The sequence below is a fragment of the Melanerpes formicivorus genome, unplaced genomic scaffold (genome assembly GCF_026170545.1).
Source record: "Melanerpes formicivorus ecotype bairdi unplaced genomic scaffold, bMelFor1.0.p_v2 SCAF_83, whole genome shotgun sequence".
Classification (NCBI taxonomy): Eukaryota; Metazoa; Chordata; class Aves; order Piciformes; family Picidae; genus Melanerpes; species Melanerpes formicivorus.
The window spans coordinates 934991-962797 of NW_027142435.1; the positions used below are offsets into that span (position 1 = coordinate 934991).

General features: G+C 63.6%; 2 protein-coding genes across 10 annotated transcripts in view; both read right to left on the reverse strand.

The window, feature by feature from the left end:
* The window catches only part of LOC137454672 (uncharacterized), a 39361-nt gene extending 24343 nt beyond the window's left edge, over nucleotides 1-15018 (reverse strand). For 4 of the 8 annotated variants that reach the window (XR_010990665.1, XR_010990663.1, XR_010990660.1 and 1 more), the window contains exons 1-3: nucleotides 10153-10439; nucleotides 9160-9352; nucleotides 8404-8456 (exon numbers count right to left, since the gene is read on the reverse strand). The gene's annotated coding sequence lies outside the window, so the exon portion shown is untranslated. Of the gene's footprint in view, nucleotides 1-5262; nucleotides 5433-8333; nucleotides 8457-9159; nucleotides 9353-10152; nucleotides 10440-14942 lie in introns of those variants that run through there. The other 4 variants (XR_010990661.1, XR_010990662.1, XR_010990666.1 and 1 more) reach the window with 4 other exon arrangements.
* Nucleotides 15019-16037: 1019 nt separating this feature from the next.
* On the reverse strand, nucleotides 16038-27698 carry MEF2B (myocyte enhancer factor 2B). 2 transcript variants are annotated; one of them, XM_068164894.1, is made up of 9 exons: nucleotides 27535-27698; nucleotides 20627-20706; nucleotides 19925-20128; nucleotides 19426-19554; nucleotides 19184-19343; nucleotides 18052-18197; nucleotides 17551-17662; nucleotides 17360-17450; nucleotides 16038-16922 (listed from the first exon to the last, which is right to left on the reverse strand). In XM_068164894.1, exons 2-9 carry the CDS (start codon nucleotides 20678-20680, stop codon nucleotides 16619-16621), a joined length of 1200 nt encoding a protein of 399 aa, XP_068020995.1. In that variant the 5' UTR covers nucleotides 20681-20706; nucleotides 27535-27698; the 3' UTR covers nucleotides 16038-16618. The 2 variants fall into 2 exon arrangements, with proteins under 2 accessions (XP_068020995.1, XP_068020994.1); XM_068164893.1 differs by having other exon boundaries at nucleotides 17360-17453.
* Nucleotides 27699-27807: the final 109 nt, after the last annotated feature.

Genomic DNA, 27807 nt, shown 5'->3' on the forward strand with positions numbered 1-27807 from the left:
GTGGGAAGAGAGAGAAAGGTTGGGGGCTGGGGGTTAACATGAGGATCCCCTCACCCAGAGATGGGTTTAGCAGCCCAGGCTGGAGCCACGACCTTTGCATGGTGCCAGCAGCTGGCATGGCTGTGGAGGTGGCTCCCAAAACCCAGCCCCAATTCAGAACCCTTGGCAGTGGGAGGCAACCTTAGGTGCTGATGTTTTCAGGGCTCCAGCAGGTGAGGTGCTGGCCCCAGCTGAGCTTGGTGGCAGCAGTGGGGAGGGGGAGGTGTAGCTGATTCTCAAACCCGGGGACAGACCCTGCCCCCCCGAGCTGGCAGAGCCAAGACAGGGCACGACACCAGCCTGGCATCCCGACAGCCAAGCTAGTCATGAGCTCCCTCTTCCCATCTCCATGGGGAGCACCCCATTGCCCCCAGCTCTCCCTGCTGTGCTCTTTTCCTGGTGCTGGGGCTCAGGTCCAAGCCACCAGCACCAAGCCCAGGGCTGAAAGCCAACCCCCCCTGCCCCCCCAAAGTAGCTGGGCAGAGCACCCAGGATTATCCCCAACGCAGCAGCCCCCGGGAACAAGATTGCAGCTTAGGGCCTAATGGAAAAGAGGAGAGAGATGGGATTAAAGGACAAATAATGACAATTTCCTGAGTGGGGCAGGGGAATGAGACAGGGATTAGCATCCTCTGTGCCAGCAGCCCCCAGGCCCTCTGGGCAGTCCTGGATCCACACTCAGCATCGCTCCCATGGTGGCATCATGAGGCCTTGGGCAACCTGCTCTGGTGCCAGCTGTCCCTGCTCGTAGTGGGGGGTTGGAACCAGGTGATCTTGGTTATGGTTGGACTCAGTGACCTTGAAGGTCTTTCCCAACCATAATGATTCTCTCATTCCATGATCCTATGACTCAAGGTCCCTTCCAACCCAACCCATCCTGTGACCAAACCCTGCAGGGATGAGCCCAGCTTGTCCCAAGCATGAAGCCGTATTCCCAGCACTGCATCCAGCCTAAGCACCAACCACATCCCAACCACTTCCCAAACACATCCCAACCACATCCTAACCACATCCTAACCACATCCCAACCACTTCCTAACCACATCCTAACCACTTCCCACCCACATCCCAACCACTTCCTAACCACATCCTAACCACTTCCCACCCACATCCCAACCCCTTCCCAACCCCTTCCCAACCACATCCCAACCCCTTCCCAACCACATCCTAACCACATTCCAACCCCTTCCCAACCACATCCTAACCACATCCCCCCCACATCCCTCTTCCCCCTCAGGCGGCCGGCGCAAGGCGAGGGCGACGGCGCAGATATTTGCCGAGTCGGCGATTTTTCCCTCCCCTTGCAGGTACTGGCTGGGAGGAATTTACCAAACATTCTGCAGGGAGCAAACCACTGCAAGGCCAAACTTCACTTGCAGGAGAAGCACAAACCCCCAGAATAAACCTGAAAGGCTTCTTTCTGTTGCCTTGGGTTGCAGGCGCGGCGCGGCGCAATTGGCTGCTGCCCGGGAATGGATTCAGTTGCTATGATACCAAGTTTGCTTTTAACGAACCCCAGAAAATTAATGGTATTCAGCAGATAAGTCCTTAAAGTGGAACCTATTTTAAGAAATTCTTGCTGAATGGTTTACAAGTAGTCAGGAGGGAGGGAAGGAGGGAGGGAGAAGGTTTCCCGAGCATGGCCGCAGCCTTTGCGGCTTCCCCTCCGCCCCGTGGGCTGCCCAGGCTGTGCGGTGTGGGTGCTTTGGGGTACAGCTCAGCCTGGGACTGTGAGCAGCAAGGGTAGGATTGGTGCACAGCGTCAGCTCATGGTGCTGTGCGTGGTGCATCCCTCCCATTGCTGCTTGGATGCTGCTTTTCATCCTCCCAGTTGTCCCCGCACAGCCTCAGTGCAGCTGAAATGCTGCCAGTGGCTTCCTCTGCTGAGCCACAGAACCAAGCCCGGGCAGGTCAGTGCCCCAAACCCTGCCCAAACCTGCTCAAACCCTGCCCAAACCCTGCCCAAACCCTGCTCAAACCCTGCTCAAATCCTGCCCAAACCCTGCTCAAACCCTGCCCAAACCCTGCCCAAACCCTGCTCAAACCCTGCTCAAATCCTGCCCAAACCCTGCTCAAACCCTGCTCAAACCCTACACAAACCCTGCTCACACCCTGCTCAAACCCTGCCCAAACCCTACACAAACCCTGCCCAAACCCTACACAAACCCTGCTCACACCCTGCTCAAATCCTGCCCAAACCCTGTCCAAATCCTTCTCAAACCCTGCTCAAAGCTTGATCAAACCCTGCTCAAACCCTACTCAAACCCTGCTCAAAGCTTACTCAAACTCTACACAAACCCTACTCAAACCCTGCCCAAACCCTGCCCAATCCCACACATATAGCCATGGGATTCATGTCTTGGAGAACCTGAGCTGCTCCAAGTGGGCATGGGAGACCTGCTCCAACACAAACCTGCCCTGCCTTGGAGGAGCTCAGGAGCCATCCCTTGGAGGAGCTCAGGGTAAAGGATCAAGGATTTGGGGAAGGTTTTCCTTCCTCCTGGTGCAGTGCTGCATTCCTCCAGCCCTGTGAGCACGGCATGGGGTGGCACTGGCTATGGGATGGGACACATGCCCTGCTCCAGGGACCTGAGTCTCCACCAGGGACACAAGCTGGTGGCTCCATCCACCACGGCAGCTCCACATTGTGCTGCAGCAAAGAATCTCCCCCAGCTCAGCATCACCATGCCTATAGCATCCCAGCTCCTGTCTCCATCCCTGAACCACAGACACTGCACAATGGACCATCTCCTCTTGATCCCACACCATATTTTGGGGTGCACAGAGGTCATTCCCACTTTATCCCACACCACATCTCAGATTCACCTCCTCCCTGCCTAGCAAAAGGCCAAAACTGACTTAGTCTAAGCTGGTGGTGCAGCAGGATCAGTGCCAAGGATCACAGAGACCCAGGAGGGAGGAAGGTGCACCTCAACCTCATGCACCCCAAATTCCTGCTCTGCTGCAGACCCCAGTAACATCAGGTGACAGAGAAGCTGCCAGCCTGTGCAGCAGGCAGGAAGCAGAGGGCAGGGAGAGGCTTCTGGAGTGAGGGAATATTGATTTCTGGAGCTGGGGCTCTTCCCCTTCTCCCAACCCAGCCAGGGAATGGCTGCACCAAAGACCTGAGCAGCGAGGAGGGGAGACCTGCCCTGGTGCCACCTCCTTGCTCGCACTGCTGGCCTGGCAATGTCAGGGCCTGATCCTGCAATGGTCCAAGCACATGGGTGCCTGGGGCCATCTGTGGAGCCTACTCACTGACCACTTCCCAACGGCCAAGAGCACACAGCTGGACTCTTGCAGCCATGGAAGGGCTTCCCTCGCTTCCTACCCCACTCTGCACCCCGAAACACTCCAGAATGCACCACTCCTTCCTTCCTTCCCTGAGCTTCCCAGGAATAACTGGGCACCACTCAGCCTTTGGGGGCTGGATCCTCTGCTCCTGCACGGCCCAGGAACGTGGAGCTCAGTGCCGCACCGCCAAGCCTCGGCGGGCATCACGGGCACCGAGAGGAGCCAAAGGGGAGGAGGGAGCTGGCTGCATGCAGCACCCCCAGTCCATGGGTTTGGGGAGCACAGGGAGGGTCTGTGGGGGAACTGGGGAGAAGGCTGAGATTGGAGCACCTTGGAGTGGCGTTCCCAAGTGCCCAGCTCCAAAGAACAAAGCTGCAAGCTCTCTGCAGGCGCAGAAGCACCGAGCGCCGATGATTTATTTCTCTTCCCCAGTAGAGAACCCGGCCTGGGGAAGGGGTTTGAGCTCAGCTCCAGTCTGCATCTGCTGATCTACTGAAGCAACTTCCCTTCTGCTTGGTTACAAAGAAGGTTTCTCAGGGGGGGTTATTTCTGAGCTGCCCCCATTTCATCGCTTCTCTGGCACACCCCGGCGCGAGCGAGCTGAACTGAGAACGTGGCAATGGAAACTGCGGCCAAAAAACCCCAAACCACTAAAAAACACCCTAAAAAAACCCCTGAAATCAAGGTTCTGAGGAACCCTGATGGTGCCCTGAGGAGCCCTGATGGTGGCCTGAGGAGCCCCAGCTTGGTCTCCATGCAGTCACCCCAGCACAGGCGCTAGCTCTGGGCCTCGCTGAAAACGACTCAAGACAAAACCCCTCTGCGATTTCCGAGCCACGTTTGGCTTCCAAGAGCTCTTCCCCCTTGCAAAGGCAGCTGGGACCAGTGCCCCGGGGAGGCTGGTGGCCACTGAGCCCTTCTCCTGCTGGGAGGGCAGGGCTCTTCTGCTGGAGAACAGCGAGTGGGTTTTTACATTCGGTTCTCTAGCTTTATGATATCACATACACTCATACAGCTAGATAACCAAAGAGAAAAACCAACCCAGGTCCTTCCCGAGCGGGCCCCGGCCCCGGCGTGTGCCCAGGGGTGTTCTGCTCCAGCGCTGGAGCCGCCCCCAGGGTGGCCACGATCCGTGCCCCCTTGCCACCAAGGCTAGAGGAACCCAAAGGTTTCGGTGGGAGAGAAGGAATCTGCTCCCAGCACCTTGAGACGTAAAATGCAGCCCCGGCGCTGCCCGAGTGCCCCACGGCTCAATGTCTGCACCCCAAAGGGGACCTGCAGCCTAATGGGGCCTCAGCCCCTCTCGGCCCCACCACGGCCCAGGGGCCATGGTCGGGCAGGATGCTTCCCCCAGGATCCATCCTGCGGCCCAAGGGATTTGCCTCCTTCGCAGCCCCAAATTCTCCCCAGACCCGCCCGGAGCCTGATCCCACTTCACATTTACTGTAAATCACTGGCACGGAACTGCTGAGTCATGAGAGTGGTTGGGGAAGGGAAGAGTCCAACCAAAAGCCCCCCTGGGGGGTTTCCACTGCACCCCCATTCTGCCTTCCTCATCCTCCTCTTCCTCCCGCAGCCGCTCCCCGCAGCCGGGCCCGCACCCCCGGGAGAGATCCAAACATATCCTGGGGCTCCAGGCCCTGAATCTCACCGCGGAGTCCACCCTGCATGCCCTGGGGTGGCCCCGTCCCTGTCCGCAGGGACCCTGCTCCCCGTCCGGGAGGCTGCGGGCACCGGCTGCGGGCACCGGGCGGGCCGCGGCGGGGGAAGCTGCCGAGGAGGCTCCGGTCGTGCGGCTGCTCGGGGGAAAACTCGGCGGAGCGGCTGCTGCCGACCCGCAGCGAGGGAAGGGGAGAGGACGCGGGATACGGGGAAGGAGACCCGGGAAGGGGTCCCGGGGATGGGTTCCGGCGATGGAGGGGGGGGTACCTGCTCGCCCCGATGGCGCCGGTGCTGCACGCTGTCGCCGTCGGCTCCGAGTCGCCGAATCCCTCCCAGGCTGACAGGGTGGGGAGGAGGCTCGGCCCGGGATGGAGGCTGGATGCTCCCGCTCGGTGCCAGTGCCGGTGCCGTGTCCCACTCCCTGGTGCCTCTAAAGTTGAGGCAGAGCCGGCGGCGGGGGGCTGGCTGGAGGGCGGGGGAGGGCGGGAGGAGGGACGGGGCGGCCGGCGGGGACAAAGCCCGAGCGGCGGGGCTGGGACAGCCCGGGCGTGGGGCCGGGGCAGGGGTCACCCCTCAACACCTCCTCCCCTTGGGGGGGGGGAGGGGGGAGTTGTGCCATTCGCCACGGCTGCCGCTGTCCCTGGGGGCCCGCCCGTCTGCTCACCCCGGGCCCCCCAGGACCCAGCCTCCCCCAGCAGCCGGCCCGCCCCGTCGGGGAGGCGGCGGTGCCCCGGGGGTAACCCCGCTCGGGCAGGGCTGCGGAGGAGCCAGCCCCCTCCCTCGGTAAGGGCTGAGTTAAGCCCGACGTGCCCAGGGAAGGGAAAAGCCCGGGGATAGGTGGTGGGGGCTGCCGGACTCTCCCGTCGGGGCTGCTCACGGGCCCCGGAAAGGGGAAATACACAACTGCTCGGGAGTAAAACCGGGATGGACCCACCTCCATCCCGGAGGGGAACGGGGTCCCCGACCTCGGCTCTGCCATCCGAAGGGGGACATGGGGCCCGGGACAAAGCTGGACCGCGGCTCGGGGGGCGGCGGGGCAGAGCCCGGGGCGCGGGCCGAAGTCCGGCTCCACGTCCCCCCCGTGCGGCCGGTCCCGGCCGGTCCTGTCCCGTCCCGGTGCAAAGGGACTTACTCCGCTCCCCCGGTAACAGCGGGACAACAGCGGCCAAAGGCGGGGGCGGCGAGGAAGCGGTGGCCTTTCCCCGGTACCTCCATCCGCCTCTACACCGGGAGCAGACCGGTGGGCACAGCCGTAACCCCCGCGTGCACACATCCACCCAGGGGTGCCTGGGCACCCCCAAACCCCGGTGCACGCCCAGGGCCGTTCACGCCAATGCCCGCACACTGCTGGTCACCCTCACACTGCCTCCCGCATGGCTCCGCACTCCCTCCACGTACACCCACGGCCCCGCACACCCCACGCAGGATCATCCTGGCTCTCCCCAGTATCTTGTACGCCCCTGCTGCCTCTCCACACCCCACATCACCACCCCAAACCTTGCCCGGTCCGCCGGGCTCCTCAGCCCTCCTGGGGCTGTCTCGTCGCATCTCGCTCTGGTGAAAAACGGCGGAAAACGAATCAACCAGGCGGGCACAGCACCAGCCCCGGGCACAGCACCGGCCCCGGGCACAGCACCGGCCCCAGGCATGACACGGGCCACGGCAACCAGCCCCGGGTCCGGGCATGACGACAGCCCTGGGCACAGCACCGGCCCCAGACACAGCATCGTGCCGGTGCCCCGGCTGTGAGCAGCAGGGCCGGGTGGGCAGCAGGGCCGGGTGGGCAGCAGGGCCCGGTTCCCGCTCACAACGCTCCCGGTTTCGGGAAGAAGGAACGGATCCGTCCCGGTCCCCGTTGCCCACACTCGCCCATTGCTATACACCCACCTACAGATACAGCACCTACGTCCCTGTCTGTGCTGTACCGAGACACCGGCGGAGATGCCAACCCGAAGCACCGGGAGCTCTCCAGGAGCTTTCTACCCCGTACCGGGAATCCCTAGGCTCGGGGAGCCCTTGGCAGGAGCCCCATTCGCTCACGGCTGCCTCGGCACGGCGGGGAGCGGGCGGAGGCTGCTCCCGCCGGCACCGGGCACCGGGAACCGGGGGCACCGGCCCCGCCGCTCTCCGTGGTGCTGAACCGCGGCCGACGCCGTGCCCCGGGGCTGGTCGTGGCGGTGTCTCCTCCGTCCTTCTCTTTCCAAACCACTGCTAATTAATCGTTATCATTGCTATTAATTATTGGTGTTATCATCCCTACGGTTCCCGGTGCTCCGGTGCACCGCGGCAGGGCCAACCGTTCCGAGCGGGAGGATGGTGCCAGTGAAGCCTCCAGGTGCCAAATGAACGGATCCTTTCCCCCGTAACACCCCCGGTAGCTGCCGCCTGCGCTTCCCCACCGTGGGTCCGCACCGAGCGTGGGCCGAATCGGTGCCGTTACCTCCGCTGCCGAATTATCTTTCTTGCCCGGCCCCGGCAGGCTCGGCCCCGCTGCCGTCCACACTGCCCTGGGCACAGTCAGTCCCGGTCCCTCTCCGTCCTCACGGTGAGTTCCGTTACCGAGTGCCAGGCAGGTTCGGCTGCGGTTCCACCCCAAAGGGTAAAATCCCAACAACGGTCGCAGCCCAAAAGCTCCGACCGGGTCAACGAACGGCACCGGCAGAGCTTCACCGCCGCCCCGGCAGCACCCTCCAGCCTGGGCCCGGTTCGGGGAAGGGTCAAAGGTTGTTTCCCCCTCTGCAGCATCCTCACCGGCCCCGTTAGCCCTCTGTCCCCGGGCCCGGTATGCACGCGCAGGGCCCAGTCGGGCCCCGGCAACCCGGTTTGCTGTGTCCGGTCGCCGGTGCCTTCATCCCGAGGCTCCCGGTCCCCGAGGGAGCGCGGGGCAGCTTTGGCAGTACCGACGCGGGAAAAGGAGGCGACCCACGCGTGTCCGCGGAGAAAGCTCTACGGGGGCCGCCTGGCTCAGTTCCTCCCTGGCACTTACCGAGCTGTCGCCCGCCTGTGCCCCTCGTCCCGGTGGCTGCGGGTGCTGGCACCGGCCCCGGGGCCTCTCGTGCCCCCGTTCTTCCCCTCGTGTGAATCAAATACCTTCACTGCAGCAGCCATGTTGGGCTCCGGTACGAGCACGGCGCTCACTGCAGGAGCCACCGGCCGCCTCGGCGGGAAGCAGCGCGGCTGGGCTCGGCTCTGAGCGGCGCGGCGGCCCCGCTTCCTATCAGAGAACCGGAGCCCGGCCAGCCGTCGGCCTCCCTTTCCCCATCGTAACGGGGGATGCCGCCGTGTGCCAGCTAACTTCACCCTGTTACCGGTAACGCCACTAACTGCGAGTCCCGCACCTGCCCCGGTAGAACCGGCCGCGTCTCTTTGGAAAAGAGGTTGGAGAGGGGGATGGGGAGCCGCGGTTACCTCCGCCGTGCCCGGTGTGCCGGTGTCCCCCAGTGCCGTCCGGTCGAGCCTACCTGGGGAGGGAAAGAGAGAGAAGAGACGTCAGGAGCAGCCGCCGCCATCGCTCCAACTTGGAGCAACTTTCCCGGCGAGGCTGGCAGCGGGGGCGGGGGGGGTGGGCGGCGCTGGAGCCCCTGCCCGGTCAGCCGGCACCGGTCCCACCGACGGGCAGGGCGTGGGATATCCTTAAACCCATCCCTTCCACCCGTGAAGCGGAGATGCCCACCCCCTCCCGCGCCCCGGCCCTGCCCGGGACACGGCCTCTGCTGCGGCGAAATAGATGAACGATGCCCTCCGATGAGGGGCAGCCCCACATCCAGAGTTTTTCTGTCTGTCTGTCCATCTTTAGCGGGCGAGGGGCGGCCTAGCTACCTCCGCACCGCGGCCATCGAAACATCCCCGGGCATCGGAGCGTCTCACCGGGCAGCCGCCGCCGCTCCCCGGGCAGCGAAGCCGCTCTCGGCCCTGCGCCCTTCTAAAAGCATTTTTCAGATGATTTCTTTTTCTCCCCCTTTCCCTCCTCCTCCCCCCCCAGAGAATTTTCTCCCCTCTTTTTCTTTTTTTTTCTCTTCCCGCCCCATTTATTTTTTTCCCTCTTTTATTTTTCCCCCTCATTTGCTCCCAGAATTAATTCCATTTAAACCACGACGACTCCTTTCCCTCCACATCCCCTCGCAGCTTAATTCAACCAGCACCGCTGAGCGCGGGGGTCCTGACCTTGAGGAAAAGGGCTCCCCGAACCCCCCTCTAAATCCAGCCGAATTCCTGCCGGCCTGGGAATATCGATGCGGGCGAAATCTGCAGATTTCACCGATTTTTGATGATTTTCTTTCCTCAGCCGCTGGCACCCAAAGGTGTTGTGGCAACAAAGAGCGGGAGGCTATTTGACGCTTCGATTTTTGGCCTGTTCCTGTGCAGAAATAGCCCCCCCAAAAAACCCCTTAACGCTTTGGGCATTATCTCCCCCAAACTGCTCCCATCCTGCCGCAGGAAATCTCAATTTACCGGGAATATTTATCCCCCCCACCCGCGCCCCGTCCCTGCTAAACCCGTCGGACGACGCAGACAGGCAGCACCCACTGAAATTAATAGCGAGGAGGGAGAGTGGAAATCAACCCACAGCCTCCTCAGCCCAATTTGGTTTCCCCTTCCTCGCACGGCAAAGATTTTCTTTTTCCTTCCCCCACTCGAGGGGGAAAAAAAAAACAAACCCAACGGCGTGGAGATGCCCGCGGTGCCCAGCCGGGCAGAGCCGGGCGAGCCAGCACTGCAGCCACCCCCCTGACTCTTGCAGATGGGCAAAACTCCTCATAAATCAAAAGCATTGATATTTTTTGATCCCGGCACGGCAGGTTCCGCCGCGGCCCTTTTGCGTGGGGGATTTTATTGATTTAGTTAACATTTCTCCCCCCCCCCCCCCCCCCCCCCCCGCTCGAGTTGGTTTTCAGTGGGGTTTTTCGGTTGGGTTTTTTTTTCCGTTGGGATTTTTTGGGTTGGTGAGGGTTGGGTTTGGGTTTTTTTTTTTGGATGGATACGACCTCGCACCGAAGGGAGATGCCCACACAACGCAGCACCCCTACACCTCCAGCTCCCTACTTCTCTTTTCTCTTTTCACCACCTTCCCCACCCCCTCAAAAACAAAATAACAGAATGATATCATGAATAAAGAAGAGCGGCAGAGAGGGAACCGCGGCGCCGGCAGCCCCTTACCTCGGGCACCAGGCAGGGCAGGGCTGTCCGTTCTTACCGGCCCGGGGGGCTCTAAATCCCGGGGGTGGCTTTTGTGAGTTGGTCGGAGTTTCCCCGGGCTGTCCCCTTTTGTGTCCCGTGGCCATCTAGAGGCCCTTGATTAATTAATTTCACACCGCGGACTCGGCGAGAGAATTTTCCCACCCAAATAAAAATAATAATAATAATAATAATAATGATTAAAAAACCCCCAAAACACACACACACACAAAAAAAACCCCAAACCAACCCCAAACAAAACCAAGTGACCGAAGAGATGTGAAACCCACCCCCCACACACCCCGGCCTTCCCTCCCCCCCCCAAAAAAAAAAAGAAGAGGGGGGAAAAAAAGAAGAAGAAAAGGAGTCAACATCAAGTTCAACAGCATGCGGGGAAGGGGAGAGGGGGGGTGTGAAAAAAACCAACACATACAACAACAACAACAACAAAAAAGAGGGGAAAAAGGAAAAAGGAAAAAAACAAAAAAGCAGCAGCGGAGCTTATTTCCATCACAATCGCGTCTCGAGCGGGGCCGGGCGGGGGGCGGCGGGCGGCGGCCCCCGCGCCCCCTCCGCGCGTTCCCAGGCTCCGAACAATCGCGCTCTGTTTGCTTCGCACATGCCGGCGTTTGGGCACGGAGGCTGCCTTGGGATAACAGGAATAATGAGGAATGGGGAGCGGAGGGGAAGGAGAGGGGGGCGGCGGGTGGGATAGAGGAGAGGGTTGGGGGGGGGGAAGTGATGAAGGGTTGGGGGGGGTGGAAATTGGGATGTGGGGGATTTTAAGGACGGAGGGCAGCGGAGGCTGAGCGCACCTGGGGGACCGGTCGGTACCGACCTGTTGAGTCCCAGCTCGGGAGAAGCCGGTGGAGTTTGTGGCGAGAAGTGGGATGGGAAATGGGAAACGAGGGGGGCGTGGGGGGGTCCCCCAAAGCTGGGAGGGGACGGAGTTGGGCCTTGACGTGGCGGGGTGATACTTTTCCCTAAGTTTGGAGCCTCCTGCACAGCCCCAGCCACGCATTTTCCCACAGCACAGGGGGAGCTAAGGGTGCTTGTCCCGGGGGAACGGAGGGTCTCTTCCCCTCGGGGGGAGCGGGGTGGGGGGGGTGGGGGGGCTGAAGCCCGGGGTGGCCGAGGCGGTGGAGGACGTGTCCTGCAACCCAAACAGCTCGGCTCCGCCGGGCATTGTCCCCACGGAGCCCGTGGCCATTGTTCCCGACGCTGCGGGAGCCAGAGGGAGGGCAGCTTTCCACGCCTCGCCCCCCCACTTCCCCCCCCAAACCTCCCCTCCACCCCCGACACTCACACCGGGCTGACGGGACCCACGGTCCCTTAATCCGGGGAGGGAGGCAAAAAACCCACAACAGCCTGAAAGGAAGAAAAAAACCCAAACCACCCCCGCCCCACTAAAAATAAGGCCCGGGAAGGGAACCGGGGGGCTGCGGGTGCTGGGTACCCTCCTTGCAGACCCGAGGGGCTGCGGGTGCTGGGTACCCTCCTTGCAGACTTCCTCCAAGTTGGGAGAAGCTGGAGCAGGGAGGAGCGAGGAAGCTGCCGGTGCCCGCACAGCCCGGCCCCACCGGCGGGCAGTGCCCGCTGCCCGCTGCCCCGGCCCGGGCAGTTGAGTGCGGGGCAGGGAAAGAGGAAACCAGAGGTGGAAAAGGGGAGGGAAGAGGGTGAGGGGGGGAAATTATTTACCTCCCTCCGCATATCTGCATCCATTAATGACTTAGCGTGAGCCGGGACACCGGCGACCACCGGGGTGGGGGCTGGAGGTGTAGGGGGGGAGAACGCGGTGCCCGGAGTCATCCAGGCGATGCCGGGGTTGCGTCTCCCGGAGAAAATCGGGAAGGAGAAGCAGGGGGTTGCGGGAAGCGGAGCAGCCCCCCGCCATCACGTTGCCTTTACGTGGGGTTAAACAGATAACGTCCACCGGGGGCTTTAACACCGGCAACCCTCCACACACTGAGCCCGGCTAGCCCCGACCCGCCGCCTCCGTGCCCTCGGCGAGGGGTTGGAGGGGGCCGGGTTGGATTCCACCCAAACATCCATTTTGTCCCTTTTGGAAATGGAGATGGGAGAGAGGAGGGGAAAAAAGGAAAAAAAAGAAAAGCCTTTTTTTTTCCTCTGCTTTCTCCATATTTTCCTACGTAAGGAATGACGTCCTGACGTCGGGAGCGGGATAGGTTAGCCCTGAGCTGGGGGGAATGCACCGGGATGGGGGGGGCAGAGGCGGGAGGGGGGGAGCGTGGGGGTGGTTCTAGCAGCACAACCTAAAAATAACGGAGATTTCATTATTAAAAAGAAAATAAAACAATAATGCTCAAGCCGGTGGCACCAAACCGGCAGCCAGGACGGATTTGGATCACCCTCCCCCACACCCCCAACCTCCCCGCCCCACGCCGCGCCCCCATCCGGCCCCGGGGACCGCGGGACCGTCAGAGCATCCCACGGATCCGGTGGGAAGGTGTCTGGGGTGGTGGTTGGGGGTCCTCCTTCCTTTCCCACCCTCCTTCTCCTGGCTAAGGCTGCGGCAGGATGCGGGGAGCGGGCAGGGGCACCCCCCGCCTCCTTCCCCGGTGCGGGATTATGCCGTGGAAATGAAGCAGAAATTGGCTATTTTTCAATTAAACCAAAAATTTCCTGTCCCCTACCCCCGGTATTAGCACCTCCAAGCTCGGAAACGACCGGGAACGGAACCGCCCTCTGCCCACACCGCTCCTCCGGTTCTCTGGGGTTTTCGGAGCGCGTTAAAATAAGGGGGGGATGCCGGACCCCTGCCTCCACCGAGCCGCGGGACCTGGCTGGCCCGAAGTGGCTGCAGCCCCCGGAGCCGTCGGGATGCTCCTCACACGCCGCGGAGCCGGGACCGGGCCGGTGCCCTGTGCCCCTGCGCTCCCACACCGCAGCCCCACCTGTCCCGGTTAGCGGCAGCCCCCGGGCCGGTGTTGCCGGGGCAGCCGCCGGCTCCCTGATGAGCTCCGATTGTGCATTTCTCCCTCAACGAATATATTCTCCCGGTGGGCCTGCAGGGGACCGGGACGTGCTGCCGCCGTTGCCCACCGCCCATCCCATCTAACCGGGGCTTCACGGGGCCCCGGACGGTCGCTTCTGGTCCCTTCCGTCCAGAATCTACACGTCGGGCACCCCAAATCCTAGGTCTGGTCCCGGGAATACCACCCCTGAGAGAGGGCTGCGACCCCCGCTCCCGGCGGCGGTGCGATCCCCGGGCTGCTCGTTCCCACCTTCCCCAGTTAAAGACTCTCGGGGCTGGGCCTGGCTCCTCCAGCCCCCAGGTGTCCGTCCCATTGCCCCCAAATCCGGCGAGGGGAGTTTGGGGAGGGGGAGTTATTTTGGCTCCCGGTACCGTTTTGATCAAAAATTCATTCGGAGGTGCTCGGCGCAGCGCCATGAATATTTCAGGGCCTTTGCTAAACAACAAAGTGGGGGTTTGGGGAGGATACACCGGAAGGAGGGGCAGCCCCCCTGTACCCCGTTTGGTCCCGGTTTATTGCGGCGGGGAGGCGAGTGGGGCCCGGACACCTCCGTCCCCTCGGGGTCGGGGCTGCGATCTCTCGTCCCCAGCCCGGGGCTCCGTCCTGCCCCGTTATAAGGCGTGAAACGGCTCTGGGAAAGCCGGGAGCGGAGATCGGCTCCCGGTTGGAGCGGGTGGCTCGACCCGTCCCGTCGGGTCGCTGCGGGGACAAGCAGCGTCCTTCCCAGGGGCCAAAGTGACAACCCGGAGCCGCTCCGGGGTTCCTCCGCGGTCACGCGTGGCAGTGGGGCTTTAAGGGACCACCCACGCCCGACTCCCAGAGCCCGGGACGGGCTCTGTGCTCTGCTGGGCGATGGCAGCGGGCGGACCCCATCCCTACCCGGGATGTACCCTCGGGGACATTCTGAAGGACGAGGACCATCAGCCCAGCGCCCTCTCCACCGGCTGGGATCCGGCGACACGGGGCTGCTTCCCCCCGGCTTTGAGAAGGGGTCGGTCCCCCCCAAACCAACCCACTCGCCTTTTCCCCAGCGCGGGGGTACCCTGGCTACCAAGTCCACAGCCCCCCCGAACCGGGGTGCAGAGCCCCAGCAGCGCATTCCCCCTCAGACCCCAGCTGCGGGAGAGGAACCGGCACCGACCAGGAAACAAAGCCCCACCTGCTCCACAGCCCCGAGCACCGGAGCCCAGCACCCTCCCGGAGCAGCGCAGCCCCCGGCCCTGCTGGGCCTGCAGGTAACTGGGGGCAACTCCCTGTCCAGCTGGGAAGGGGATGTGGAGCCACAGGGATGGGGAGGTGGCCCAGAGCCCTCCACAGCGGGCTGGGCCCCTGTGGGATGGACTGGGGGCCACCCGGAGCAGACGCAGATCGTCTCTCCCCGTTGTCATTCCCACTCCCCCCCGCAAAAAATAGTAAATCTGGGGGGCCGTGGGTGTCACCTTTGGGTCCAGAGGCTGTGGGGTCCCTCTGCCTCCACTGAGCTGGGAAGGTGCTCAGCGGATAGGCAGCGGCATGAAGATAGGGGCAGAGGGCAAGAGCAACCTCCCTGCATGACCGAAGTGGGGCTGGGGGCACCCCAAGGCACACGCCCCCTCCCCTAGTTTAAGCCATGCCGCAAGGGGGTGTTGCTGGACCTGCAGGGAGCTGGGGGGGGGATGCTCGGCTCCGGTCGGCTCCGCTGCTGCCCCCCCGCATCCCACCGGCCGCTTCCGGGCCCCTAGGGTGGGGATGTGACCGATCCCCCCCCAGAGCCCCAACCCCTCCCCGGGGGCTCACCTCACCCTGACATTTCCTGGCTCTCCCCTTCCATGCCAGCGGGTTGCCATAGCAAATCTAAATCTCACAAACAAAACGAGGAGGGGAAAAAAAGGCTGATTAGCATATATTCAAATGAGCCCTGCCATAATGCACACCATAAATCATGCAGTCATTGCTATTCAATCAGTGCCTCTTACCCCAGCCCCCAACACTTGCACCCTCTGCCTCGCCTCCCCTTGCCTTCTAAAGCCCCCCCCAGCCCCAGAGGTGACCCAGGAGGGGGTCCACCGGTCTGGGCTGCAGGGGGGATGTGGGCACCTAGGCCAAAGCCCCTAACCAGGGCAAACTCTGCCCAGGATTCCTCTCCCACCTGTGCTTTAATCCTGGGGCTTGGCCACCAGCACTGCCCTGCTGCCAGCACCACAAAGGGGCCCAGTTCAGTGCTGGTGAGCACCCAGCTGACCCCCCCAGACCCCCACCTGATCCCAGCCCATGGGTGCCCAAGTAGTGCTGGGGGGGAACCCTCACCCCCCAGAAAGCCGCAGGGGCTGCTGGCACTGCAAAGCCCTGGTTGCCCATTGCACCTCCCAGCAGCGTGGCCAAGACCTCAGCCATGGTCATGGCCACAGGCACGGCCATGGCCACACTCAGCACGCCCCAAGAGACTCTCCCCCGGGCCCAGCCTAACCCTCAGCTATGAGACTCAGCTCACCTGGGCCGGGCCCACGCCCCTAAATCACCGCTGCCCCTGCTCCCCCCTCCCCCCCGCTGATCTTAAGAGCACAGAAGGGTTGGTTTGTCCTCCTCCCGGCTCTAGCCTGCAGCACCGAGACCTTGTGAGCAGCTTTTTGGGGGTGTCACAGAGAGCTGGGGGGGGAAAGCAGCACGGCTGGACCCCAGGGGCCTGGCCAGAGCCGGGGGGGGGGGGGCAGGCTGTCACCTTCCTTGCTGGTTGGTGACACTGGAGAGAAGGCTCTGAGCCCGGGGGACAGTGAAGCTCAGAGGGAGTGGGGGGTCAGGGCTTGTGGCACTCCTCCCCCCGGGGACATTAATGATCTGTCACCTCCTTAGGTACCCCAAGAAGCTCACAGCAGACACCCCGACACCCCCAGTTCTTTATTGGTGAGAAGATAATAAATAGGGGAAAAAAGCCCCTGGGCTGGGGTCGGGGGGAGCAGCATCCCCCACCCCCAGCTGCCTCCCTCCCTCCCTCTGCCATCCCTCCCACCTCGCTGTGGGGTTCTGGCAGCTACACATGCCCACCCCCCCGCCCCCCATCCGCATAAAGCTGGGTGCAGGGGTGGGCTGGGGGGGCGCAGGCTGGACCCTGCCGGTGCTCTCAGTCCTGCTGCCACCCCGTGGCACTCCGCAGCCATTCCCGCGCTGGGAGCAGGCTGGGACAGACGCGACCGGGGCCTGGGGTAGCGCTCCTGGCCCCTGGGGTCCCGGCTTGGCAGGGCATTGCGGGGGGCTGAGCTGCGGGGATGGCATGTTGGGGGCATGGGGGTGAGGAGGGGGTTTGCCAGCGGATGCAGCCCCACGCTGTGGGACCAGGACCCCATCCCTGACATCCCCTCACCCCCAGCAGCATTGCAAGGGGCACAGGGGGCTTTGTGGGGGTCTGAGGATGGGGGTGAAGAGGGGGCTCCCCTCGTCCACCCCCCCGCCCCCAGCACCCTGCTGTCCTGTCCTTGCTATCTCTGCCAAGCGTCCATGGCCTGTGCCCGTCGTGTGGGCACCGGGACCCTCTGCTCCTCTGCCAGCGGCCGGGGGGTCCCCAGGGGGTAGGGGTACCCCTTGGCATAGTCGTCCCCTGGCTGGAGCTCTCCAGAGCCTCCTCGGGAGGCATCACTCAGGGGGGGCAGGCTGGCCAGGGGGTGCTGGGGGGTGCCCAGTCCCGGGGACACTCGCTCCGACTTGATGCTGATGGTTTGGTGCTGCGGGGAGGTGCTGGGGGCTGGGCTGGGCTCCTCGCTGGAGACAACTCTGCTGCCGACCCTGGGGTGAGAGGGGAGGAGGAGTGAGGCTGGGACTCCACACATCCCCCACTGGGGTGTGCAGAGTGGGCAGAGGCTGAGCTCACCCCCTGAGGGGGCTGAGACTCATCCCATGTGCCAGCTCTGAGCCAGCCAGGCACTGCCCATCTGGCTGCTGGGAGCCTGGTGTGTGGCTGGGGGGCACCTGGGGACCAGGTCCCCTGAGGAACCAGGCTGTAAAGGGCTCTGCCAACAGTGGGGGGGGGGGTCCTGGGGTGACCCATGCACCCCAGTTTTAGGGTGAAGCTGGACAGAGCCCAGCAGGGCAGGTGGGCAGCTGCACCTTGAGTGCTGGCAGCAGCCATGGCTGGGAGGTGGCACCCATGGGTGCAACAGCTCCCCAGAACAGGTCCATCCCCACGCCCAGTCCCTCACCCCAGAGCTGTGCCCCATCCTCACCCCAGTGCTGCCATGTCCCGGGGGTGCTGCCAGGCTGCTGGGCTGGGCTGCAGGAAGCCAGGGGCTGGGGGGGCCTCACCAGCCCCAAATTCTGCTGAGCAGGAGAACGAGAGTGAGCGGGGGGGGGGGGGGTGTCTGTGGGCAGGGTGGGGGTGTCCATGCTGTCCTGGGGCCAAGAGGTGAGGACTCACCTGCCTGGGATGGGGTGAGGAAGGAGAAGCCAGCGAGGCCATGGCCTGGGCTGCCAGAGCTGCCTGGGGTGAGCAGGGGGCTCAGGGGCTGCAGGCTGGGGTACAGAGGCCGCTGTGGGAGATCAGGGTGCCCCCCGTCAGGACTCCTGCTGCTGACCCTCTGGAAGCTGTCCCCAGCCCTTCCCACCCCCCCACGAGGACCTTCTCGTTGAATTTGGGGAGGAGATATCTGCATGGTCCTGGGGACACCGTCACACCCCTCACCACCACCCCTGCTGCCCCCTCCCACGGGGACACTGCTGGGGAGGGAGTGCCCAAGGCCACCAAACGTCCTGCTGGCAGGGACCCCACGGCCCAGGGTGTCTCAGCCCCCTGCCAGAGCACCAGGGACCCCCCAGGGACCCAGCCCCCGGAGCAGGAGCTGCAGATCTCGGGGGGCTATCAGCATCCAGCCTGGGCAGTGGGTGCTACGGGCCTGGTGCCCCGCTCCGTGGCACTCACCGCTGCGCTGGCACCGCTCCTGCCGCTTGCCAGGCTGCCGTGGCCCTCCCCGCGCCGAGCCTCCGCCCCCAGGTACAGCGGGGGAGGCGTCTTGGTGGCCAGGGCCCGGTTCAGGCTGCCGGTGGGGAACAGGGGGTAGCTGAGACCTGGATGGACAGAGGGACAGGGGAATGCCCGGGGTGGCCATGAGGGGTGCAGGGTGCTCTGGCCCTCGGGGGCATCCCCCTGGTGCCTGGGTGGCCGCCAATGCCAGCTCGGTGCCATGCTCCAGCAAACCCACACCCTGCTGGAAGCCTTCGGTGCACCTGGGCTGTGCTGGCCACAAGCTCCGAGAGGAAGTGATGGTGGTGGCCACCTCCAGCCCTGGGGCCAGGAGGCTACAAACCTCCCCAGATGGAACCTCCTGTGGGGAGCACCCTGGGCCTGGCTCCCCACAAAGCTGCTAGGACCTGCTGTGGGCATATCCAGCGTGCCCAGAGCCACCACCCCACTCCCATCCCAAGAGATGGGGCTGCTGCATGCCCACATCCCATGCTGGGAGCATCAAAAGGCCACCCCAAGACACCTCTCACCCACCCAGGAGGTTTCCACTGGTCAGTCCCCACCCCAGCACGGCACTGCCGCCAGCCCCAGCCTGGTGCCGTCCCACTCGGCAGGATGAGGCCCTCGTACCCAGCTCTGAGATGCCCCACAGGGAGGGAGCTGCAGGCAAGAGGAGCTCAGGGTGCTGGGACCAGCTGGGTTCTGGGTGCCAGCAGGGTGCAGGAAGCAGAGGGATGGTGGCAGGGGACGGTGTCCCCACAGCTGCAGCGGCGCTGCCAGCCCACGCAGCCGCCCCGGCCCCGCTCCTGGCAAGTCCCAGGAGGGGCTGTGAGAGGAGCTTTGCATGTGGCTGGGAAAATCCCCACGGGGCTGGCCAGGACTGGGTGCCCATGGCGGGGGTGGCATGGACAGGATGCCCATGGCAGGCGTGGGGTACTCACGGTGGGCACAGAGAGCCCATGGTGAGGACAAGAAGCCCACACAAGGACAGAGGGTTCACGGGGTGCAAGGATAGGGTGCCCGCGGTGGGAATGGGGTGCCCGCGGTGGGAATGGGTGCAAGCACCCCTGGGTGGTGAGTCCAGCCTTACCTGGGGGCAGTGGTGCCGGGGAGCGTCCCGGGGGCTTTGATGCCGGTTTGAAGGCAGGCAGGCGGCCCTGGCTCTGCGGGGAGCTGCTGGCACTGCCCAGGGACAGGTCGGTGCCCGGCGGGGAGCTGCTGTAGGCTGCTTCAGGCAGCGGCGCTGGGCTCTGCGGGGTGAAGCGGAGGTGAGACACAGGGAGGGGACCCCCGAGGACCCTTGGGGGACACTGTGGCACAGCAGCAACTCACATAAAACCTGGGCCGTGCCACCGACAGGTCCATGCCCTCGCTCAGCCTTCGAGCCTTCTCCCCAGGGTCCGGCCCCTCGTCCAGCTCCACCTCCTGGCTCTCCAGCCCCAGCCCCTTGCGCTTCAGGGTCTGCGGGGGGCAGGGTGGGGAATAGAGGATCAGAGAGTCAGAGAATCCCTGAATCAGAGGACCATAGAATCATAGCCTCAGAGAACCACAGAGCTGTCAGGGCTGGAAGGGACCTCTGGCATCCCCCAGTTCCAGCCCCCTGCTCTCCACCAGCGCAGGTTGCTCAGAGCCACATCCAGCCTGGCCTTAAACACTCCCAGGGATGAGGCTTCCACCACCTCTTTGGGCAGCCTGTCCCAGCGTCTCCCCATCCTTACACTGAAGACCTTGGTGCTGGGCTGGGGGTGCCCAGGAGCCTGCCCGTGCTGCCCCCTGCCCGGGCTGCCCCCTGCCCGGGCTGCCCCCTGCCCGGGCTGCCCCTGGGGGGTACCTGGAGGATGTCAGAGTTGGTCCTGCTCTCGTGGGGCTCGCTGTACTCGGTGTACTTGAGCAGGACCCTGTCCATGTCGCTGCTGGCGTACTGGAAGAGGCGGTTGGTGCTGTTGAAGATGATGAGGGCGATCTCGCAGTCGCACAGCACGCTCAGCTCGTAGGCCTTCTTCATCAGCCCGAACTTGCGCTTGGTGAAGGTCACCTGTGGGGCAGGGAAAGGGATGGGGGTGCTGCAGCCCACCCTGACCACCCCCTCGACCCCTTCCCTGCTGCATTGCCTCGGGCTGGAAGGGACCCTCGAAGGGCGTCTTGTCCGACCCCCCTGCGCTCAGCCAGAGCAGGCTGCCCTGGGACACAGCCAGTTTGACCTCCAAGGTCTCCAGGGCTGGGGTCTCCACCACGTCCATGGGCAGCCTGCTCCAGTGCTTTACCACTCTCCTTGTAAAGAGCTTCCTCCTTAAAGCACTTCCTCAGGGACATGGCCCCAAACCTTCCTCCTGGACCCCCAACCCCTCTCCAGCTCTGCAGGATGAAACCAACCCCAGGATACAGCTCCCAACCCTCCTCTTTTGGGCCCCCCAAGCCCTCTCCAGCTCTGGAGAACCCAGCACCCGTGAGGAAGGTTGGAGCAGAGCAGCTTTGCCTCCCGTGGTGGCCTGGTGCTCCCTGTGTCCCCCCCTTGCCCCCAGGCAGCTCTCACCTGCCGGTTCCTCTGATCCAATATTCTGCTGATTTGGATTTTTTTCCGACCCATTTTCCCCTTCTCCACCTGAGATGAGCCTGGGAGAGAGCAAGAAGCCCCTGAGCTGCTGGGGCTGGCCCAGGTGAGCATCCAGCCCAGCACCACACACAGCTCCTCCCCCCCTCCAGCAATGAAGGAGTTTCACTGCAAGGCACAGAGAGGAAGGGTTGGCTGTGGGGAGGGAATGTCAGCGGCCTCCTGGCGCTGTCAGCAGAGCTGCTGCAAAGTGGAAAGCCAAAGAAAAAGTGGAAATTCTGCTGGGGCACGTGGGGAAAAATCCCCTCAGCTCTGCCCAGCCTGCTCCACCACCCCAGCTCCAGCCCCCTCAGCCCAGCCCGGCCCCAGCACCTGCCTGAGCCGGCCGGCAAGCCTCAGCGCCACCGCGGTGCCAGCAGCCTCGCCGGGGGCAGGGCAGCAGCCTGGGCAGCGCCAAGTGCTCACCCGAAGCCGAGAGGGCTGCTCGGAGCCTGCCCCATGCTCTGCTGCTCTTCACCTTGGCGTGGGGAGGGTGGTTTTGAGGGAGCTGGGCTGGCCCTGGGGAGGGTCCCTGGGACCCAGGGGGCTGGGCCCAGCCTGGGGCTTGTTTGAATTTGCTTTGCTCTTGTGTTTTTTTTCCTTTCCTCTCAACCAACACCAAGAGACTAAATTTGACCTCCACCATTCGCAGGCCAGGAAGTGGCTGCCTGAGGAGAAGCAAAGCGAAACCACCCACCCCTGCCTGCCACCACAGCCAGTGCCAGGAAGGGCCAGGGGGCAGCAAGGACCCCCACATCTCACCCCACTTTCGGGGTGCCAGCACCCATCACAGCCTGCCACTGGGCTGTGACACCCACCTGTGACATCCCCCCCTGCTGCCACAGCAACCCAGCTCTTGCTCCTCTGGTCATGCCCCGGCTCCACTCACCCCCAATCCCACCCTGGGGCTCCCCAGAGCCTGGTACAGAGCTACAGAGCCTGGCACTGCTCCCAGTGGGACCCTCGCCCCCAGCCTCCCCACCCCAGCCTGGCTGCAGGCCTGAGCCAGCTTGGTCCCCGCGCCACGGCCACGGGGCAAGAGCTGAGCTGGGAGCACGCTGGGGCTGGGGGCTCCGTGCTGAGGCTCCCCCAGGGCCAGCAGGCACCCCCAGAGCCCTCCCAGGGCAGGGCTGCAGGCGGGGGGGCGCAGGCTGGGGAGCAGCCGGGCCCTCTGCTCCCGCGGTGCCCCAGCCTGCCCTGCTTCCCCCCTCTCGAGCACGCTGCCATTTGCCATCTTGCTCAGCTGCTATATTTAGCTGATCAAAACTAATTTTAATTTCTGGAAGGAAATTGCTGTGCTGTTCCCACGGCCTGGCTGCCACCCTGCCCCCCGGGCCCACGCACGGCACCAAGGTGCAGCCCTGCCGGGGGGCGCCAGCACCGCCCCGGCTCCCCCCCGGCCCCGGGGACAGCCAAAGGCTCCCTGGTGAGAAGGGAAAGCTTTGCCCAACCATTTCTGCTGCCCTGGGGCTGCTCCCCTGGCACTGGCACCTGTGGCATGGCAGCGGGGCAGGGCGTCCCCAGGTGGCTCAGCTCCCACTGCCCTCTCCCACCCTGCAAGCTTTAGTTTGGGGTGCAGAGAGAGGAGGTGCTCCTGGGGGGGCTCTGGCTCACTGCTGGATTTGGCCCTTTGGGGTCAGAGGCTGTGGGTTCCCATTTCCCTGTACAGCCTCAGCCCAGGGGGGATTCTTCAGGGTGCTGGGGATGGCAGGATGTGTCCCCCCCTACTCTGCAGTGGGCACAGGAAATGCTTGCCAAGGGTGCCCTCACCTCCAGCTTCTTGTATGCTGTGACAGCCAGATCCCTGCTCCAGCACCCCAGCTGCTACCAGGTGGAGAGCCCTGCACTGGGACTGATCCTGCAAGTCCCTGCCTGCCCCAGGGCCTGGCTGTGTCCCCTGCTGTGTGCTGCTCCATGACAGGGGACAAGAGACAGGGGACAGCAGCCACCCTTGAGTACCATCACTGCACTGAGCCTAGGAGGAGCCACATCTGCCCAGGCAGGGTGCTCAGGGGGGCCCAGACCCATGGAGTGATGCTGAGGGGGTCCTAAGGGGATACCAGCACCCGTGGGGTGATGCAGCGTGGGGGCCAGCCCCGAATAGCACCCAGGGGGTGGGAGGCAAGAGGAAGCAGCAGTCACAGCACCACTGGGGACGAGCTGAGCACTGCTGTGGCCAGGCCACCACCAAGGGTGCTGAGGTGACTCCTTCCTGTCCCTCCTCCCTGTCCCTGCCACCGGGGACAGTGCCGGAGGCCTGGTGCAACACCCGGGGTGGTTTCATCAGCTGCTTCCCCACGCAGCTCCTTGGGGCTCCTCTGCTTCTCCCAGGGCACCTCCTGGGCTGCTCACCCACCACAGCCACGTGGCACCCACGGGGACATGAGCAGGGCCTGGGCAGGGCCATTGCTGGCAGCAGCAGTGTGCCAGCTGCTGGGGGCTTGCTGGGCAGGGGTAGGATTTGGGCAGGGGAGGGGTGGTCTCCAAAAGCGGGGGGCAAGGGCAGCGATGTTCTCCGGGGGCGGGGAGCAATGGGAGGGAGGCTCACCAGGAGCAGGGTGCCAGGGGAGTGAAGCTCTCCGGCAATGGGTGCCAGGGGGCGATGCTCTCCAGGAGCATGGTACAAGGTGGCTGCCGTGGCAGGTCCTGCTGCCTCGGGCACCGCAGTGCGGCAGGGCCCGGGGCTGGGTTCCCCCCGGGCAGGTATTAAGGGCTGGGAAGGGAGGGGAGGATCTCACCCTGGGCTTTAATTGCTGCAGCAGGCGATGAGCTGATAGAGCAGCGCTGAGGCTGCAGGAGATTATCACAGCCAGCAGCCCTGGGCACTGCCACCTCCAGTGAGGTGGCATCCTCCCATCCTGTCCCCATGGCCAGGGCCAGCACGGGGGGAGCAGCCTGGCTCCCATCCAGTGAGAGCTCATGGCCCTGAGCAGGAGGGTGCAGAGCTGGGGTGCTGTCGCCCCACAGCCTCTCATCAGACCACAGATCAGAGGATGTTAGGGGTTGGAAGGGTCCTCTGGAGCTCATTCAGTCCAAGCCCCTGCCAGAGCAGGAGCACAGAACCCAGCCCAGGGCACACAGAACACATCCAGACAGGGCTGGGAAGGCTCCAGAGGAGACTCCACAACCTCTCTGGGCAGCCTGCTCCGGGGCTCTGGGAGCCTCACAGTGCAGAAGTTCCTCCCCACGCTGAGGTGGAGCCTCCCGTGCTGCAGTGTAGATCCATTGCCCCTGGGCCTGTCACAGGTACAGCTGAGCCTGTCCCTGTCCCCTTCCTCCTGACCCCCAGCCCTCAGATATTCCCAAGAAAGCTGGGGAGGGACTTTTGAGGGTGTCAGGGAGGGACAGGCCTGGGGGGGATGGAGCAAAACAGGAAGTGGGGAGATTCAGATTGGATGTTAGGAATAAACTCTTCCCCATGAGGGAGGTGAGAGCCTGGCACAGGTTGCCCAGGGAGGTGGTGGAAGCCTCATCCCTGCCAGGCTGGATGTGGCTCTGAGCAACCTGCTCTGGTGTGAGGTGTTGGAACTGGATGAGCCTTGAGGTCCCTTCCACCCCTGACAATTCTCAGTCTTCTCTCCTCCAGCTTCACCCCCACAAGGTCCCAGCTGGCACAAACAGCTCCTGCTGAGCCATGGCGCTGGGGGCTCAGCCACGGCCTGGCCGCAGGGATGAAGCAGCCCTTCAGCATCATCCCTGTGAAGGAATCAACTCAATTTCCTGCTAAGGAAAGAGCTCTTGAGCCTTACAAAACCTTCCAGGGAGGAAAAGTTTCTCTCTCCTGCCTGTGCTGGGCAGAGGCTCCAGTGCTGCCTGGCATCCTGCTGGTTTTCCCTGCCTCCCACTCAGGTTTATCTTTAGCCTGGGCTCTCTGCTCGCTTGCACGCACCCAACTCACTTCCACACCCTCACCCTCACCATCCCCTTTCAACAACAAGATATCACCCTTGGGCTTTCTGATCAACCCCCCTGGATCCTCTGCATCTTTTAAGAGTCATTTGTATCCCTCTGGAAGAAGCTTCCCCATCCCAGCTCCTAATTCACGACGAGAAGCCCCTGGGGAACGATGTGGTGCAGAGCCCCAGAGGGATGCTGGGAGGGTTCTGGCCTTCCCTTTGCCACCTTTCTATCCCTCTCCATCCCTGACTGATCCCAGAAATGTTAACTCCATCAAGTTCAGCCTCAAATAAAACAAAGCATGAAGGGTTATTAGGGGAGTGCTGGAGTGCCTCCAGGCCGCTCCAGGGTCCCAGCACTCCCCTAATAACCTCAGCTTAGGATCCCTGAGCCCCCCAATGTTTCAGCCACCCACTGCTGGCCTTCAGCATCTTCCCAGAAGTGTTTTGTTGCAGAAGAAGGGGGGGTGGGGGGTGGGGGGAAGGCCATGATTAAAGTGAAAGAGTTTCCATCCCAGCTTATTATTTTTTTTCTTCCTTAAGGGAAAGTCTGAGCCAGGAGAAGCCAAATCCCAAGGGGGAACCAATCCAGAGGTTGCAACGTTGGGGGACTGGGAAGGCTTAAAAGGGGTCTTTGAGGGCCACCCTGTATGGTGGGACCACATCCATCCCTGGCTGGTGCTGTCCTTCTCCATCTGCCCAGGTCTCAGGGGTCCCCTAGGGTGGGAGAAGCATCTGGAGGAAGGGAAAAAGTCGAAGCTGAGCAGTTTGTGCTGGGACCTCCTGCTTTTTATAGGTTGTTTAAACAACTAACCAGTAGGAACCAGAGCAGGGCTGCCAGGGGAGCGGGGAAGACGGCAGGAGGGTGTTGGGAAGCAGGGGAGAGGAGAATCTGGAGGGGATGGGGGCCCAAGAACACTTCGGGGTGCTGGGGCCAAGCACTAAGACTTCCTCCACCTCATGAGCATCACCCAAGAGCCAGCAGAACGCTTCGGGGGGTGGGAGTCATAAACCATCCAGCTCCCCCCATCACACACCATGCCTGCCCATGGCATTGCCCTCTGCCCATGGCATTGCCCTGTGCCCCTCCAGAGCCAAACCCAGGCTTTGGCTGGGCTCAGGCCACCACCCAGCCTCGGCTCCATCCCTCTGGGGGTGACACAGACCGAAAGTCCCCCAGGTCCCATGGCCTGGGGCCGTGGGGCGCAGCGTGGTGCTGGGTGGAGGCTTTTCAGTTCCCAAATGACTGTGTGGAAGTGAGGGGGGAGGGGGGTGAGGACTGAACCCCCCCCCAAACCCATGGCAGCTCCTGCCCCTGGGAAGATGGACAGACACATGGACCAGGGGCCAGACCACCTTTTGGCTTGGTGTTGGCAGTGCTGTTGGCTGCCAAGGGAAGGCTCAGGCTGTTCCCATGGGGCTGGGCTGCCCCACGCTGCAGCTGGGCACTTCTGTGGGCAGTGATGCCCCTCTGCTGCTGGAGGCTCAGCTGGGGGCAGCCAGAAGTTGCTGGCATCCGGCCTGAGCCCATCCCTGTGGCCTTAGGGCTTCGTGGCCACAGACCTGGCTTGCTCCTGACTATCCCAATGTAATCCTTGTGAAGAGGAAGGAATTCCAGAGCTCTCAAGCACACTGATTCCCTCACCCCAATCCTTCTGGGCCCCCCCCCACAGCAGCATGGCAGCCCCCATGGCAGCACAGATCTTCCTCCTAGGTGCCAGCAGGAATTCCCTTCCCTTTGCACCACTCAGAGGCCCCCAAATCCATTCTCCTTCCCCTCTGCTGCCCTGCCCAGCTCTCAGCACTGGGATATCATCAGGGATCCGAGTTTGGAGACAAGCAGGGAAATTTCACACCCCCAGCCAAACCTGGAGCCTGATCTACATCCCAACCCCACCCCCCCTTCCCCCCGAGCAACCCAGGTCTCCCTCACACATCACCCACGTGTGACGTGTCCAGCTGGCAGCCAGAGCCATGGCACAGGGCCAGGATCCGGCTCCCTGGGCGGGTCGCCCACGCTCCCTTCCCAACCGGTGCCCACTGGGATGCGAGCAAGGGGCCAGGGCCCCATCACCTCGCGGGGCACATCCCGGCCCTCCTGCTCCCCCGCCGGCTGCCAGGTTGATGCCCTCCCCGCAGGCTCCCAGCCCCAGAGCCAGCAGCTCTGGGAAACTTTTCTCTCCTTAAAAGAGCAAAGCCCCTGGGATGGAAGCCGCTGGAGGAGCCGTGGGGTCTCCGCGGGGGCAGTGAGGGAGGGAGCCCCGCGGGTGCTGGGGCACGCTGGAGCTGCCACATGCTGGGCAGAGCCGTGGACGTGCCACATCCCCGCCGGGCAGCGTTAGAGCTCCGTGTGCCGTGGGGTGCCAGACCGCTGTGCCACCCCCAGCAGAGCCGCGGGGACCCCAGGGCCGCCAGCAAGGTTAGTCCTGGCCCAGCCAACAGCCCCGCGCTGCCCTGCCTCAGTTTACCCCCTACACGCTGGGCTCGGCCCCAGCCCCAAAGGCCTCGGTGAGCCCCGGGGGTGGCGGAGGTGGGGAGGGGACAGCGGCGGGACAGGGCGGCTCCAGCCAGGCTGCATTTTGGGTTCAACCCGGGCGTTCCTCGCTGCTCAGACACCAGTAAAAATAACCTCCCCGAGCTAACCACAGGCTTTTTATAGCTAGCCCGGGACGGCGGGGCGGGGGACGGGGCTCTGCCGTACCCAGGCCAGCCCGTGGGGCGCCAGCTCGGCCGCACCGGCTTCACCCCGGGACAGACACTGCTCCCCAAACCCCGTGAGCCCCGACGGGGCGGCCGGTGGGATGCTCAGGGCTGTCCCTCCGTGGAGGGCACAGAGACGGGGCTAAGGGTGCACGGTCACCACTGTCCCCCCTCTGCGTTACCGGTGACACCGAAGAGTGGCCGTGTCCCGGTGCGCCCCCCGCCCCCCATCACCGCCCATCCCGGGACACTCACCTGGACAGCGACTCTTCCTCCTCGGCAGCTCCCCACCGGCCCGGCCGCAGGTTACCGGTGCTGCAGCGGAGCCGGCACAGCTCCGGTGCGGCCCCGGTGCTGTCCGGTGCCGGTGTCGGTGCCGGTTCGAGTCCCCCGGAGCAGCCGCTGCCCGCCGCCTGCCCGAGCACCGCCGGCTACATTTGCATAACCCAACCCACAACCGGATTATATTTGCATAACCACGCCCCGTTCATTCATATATTTGCATATATGTGCCAGGCTCTCTTACTA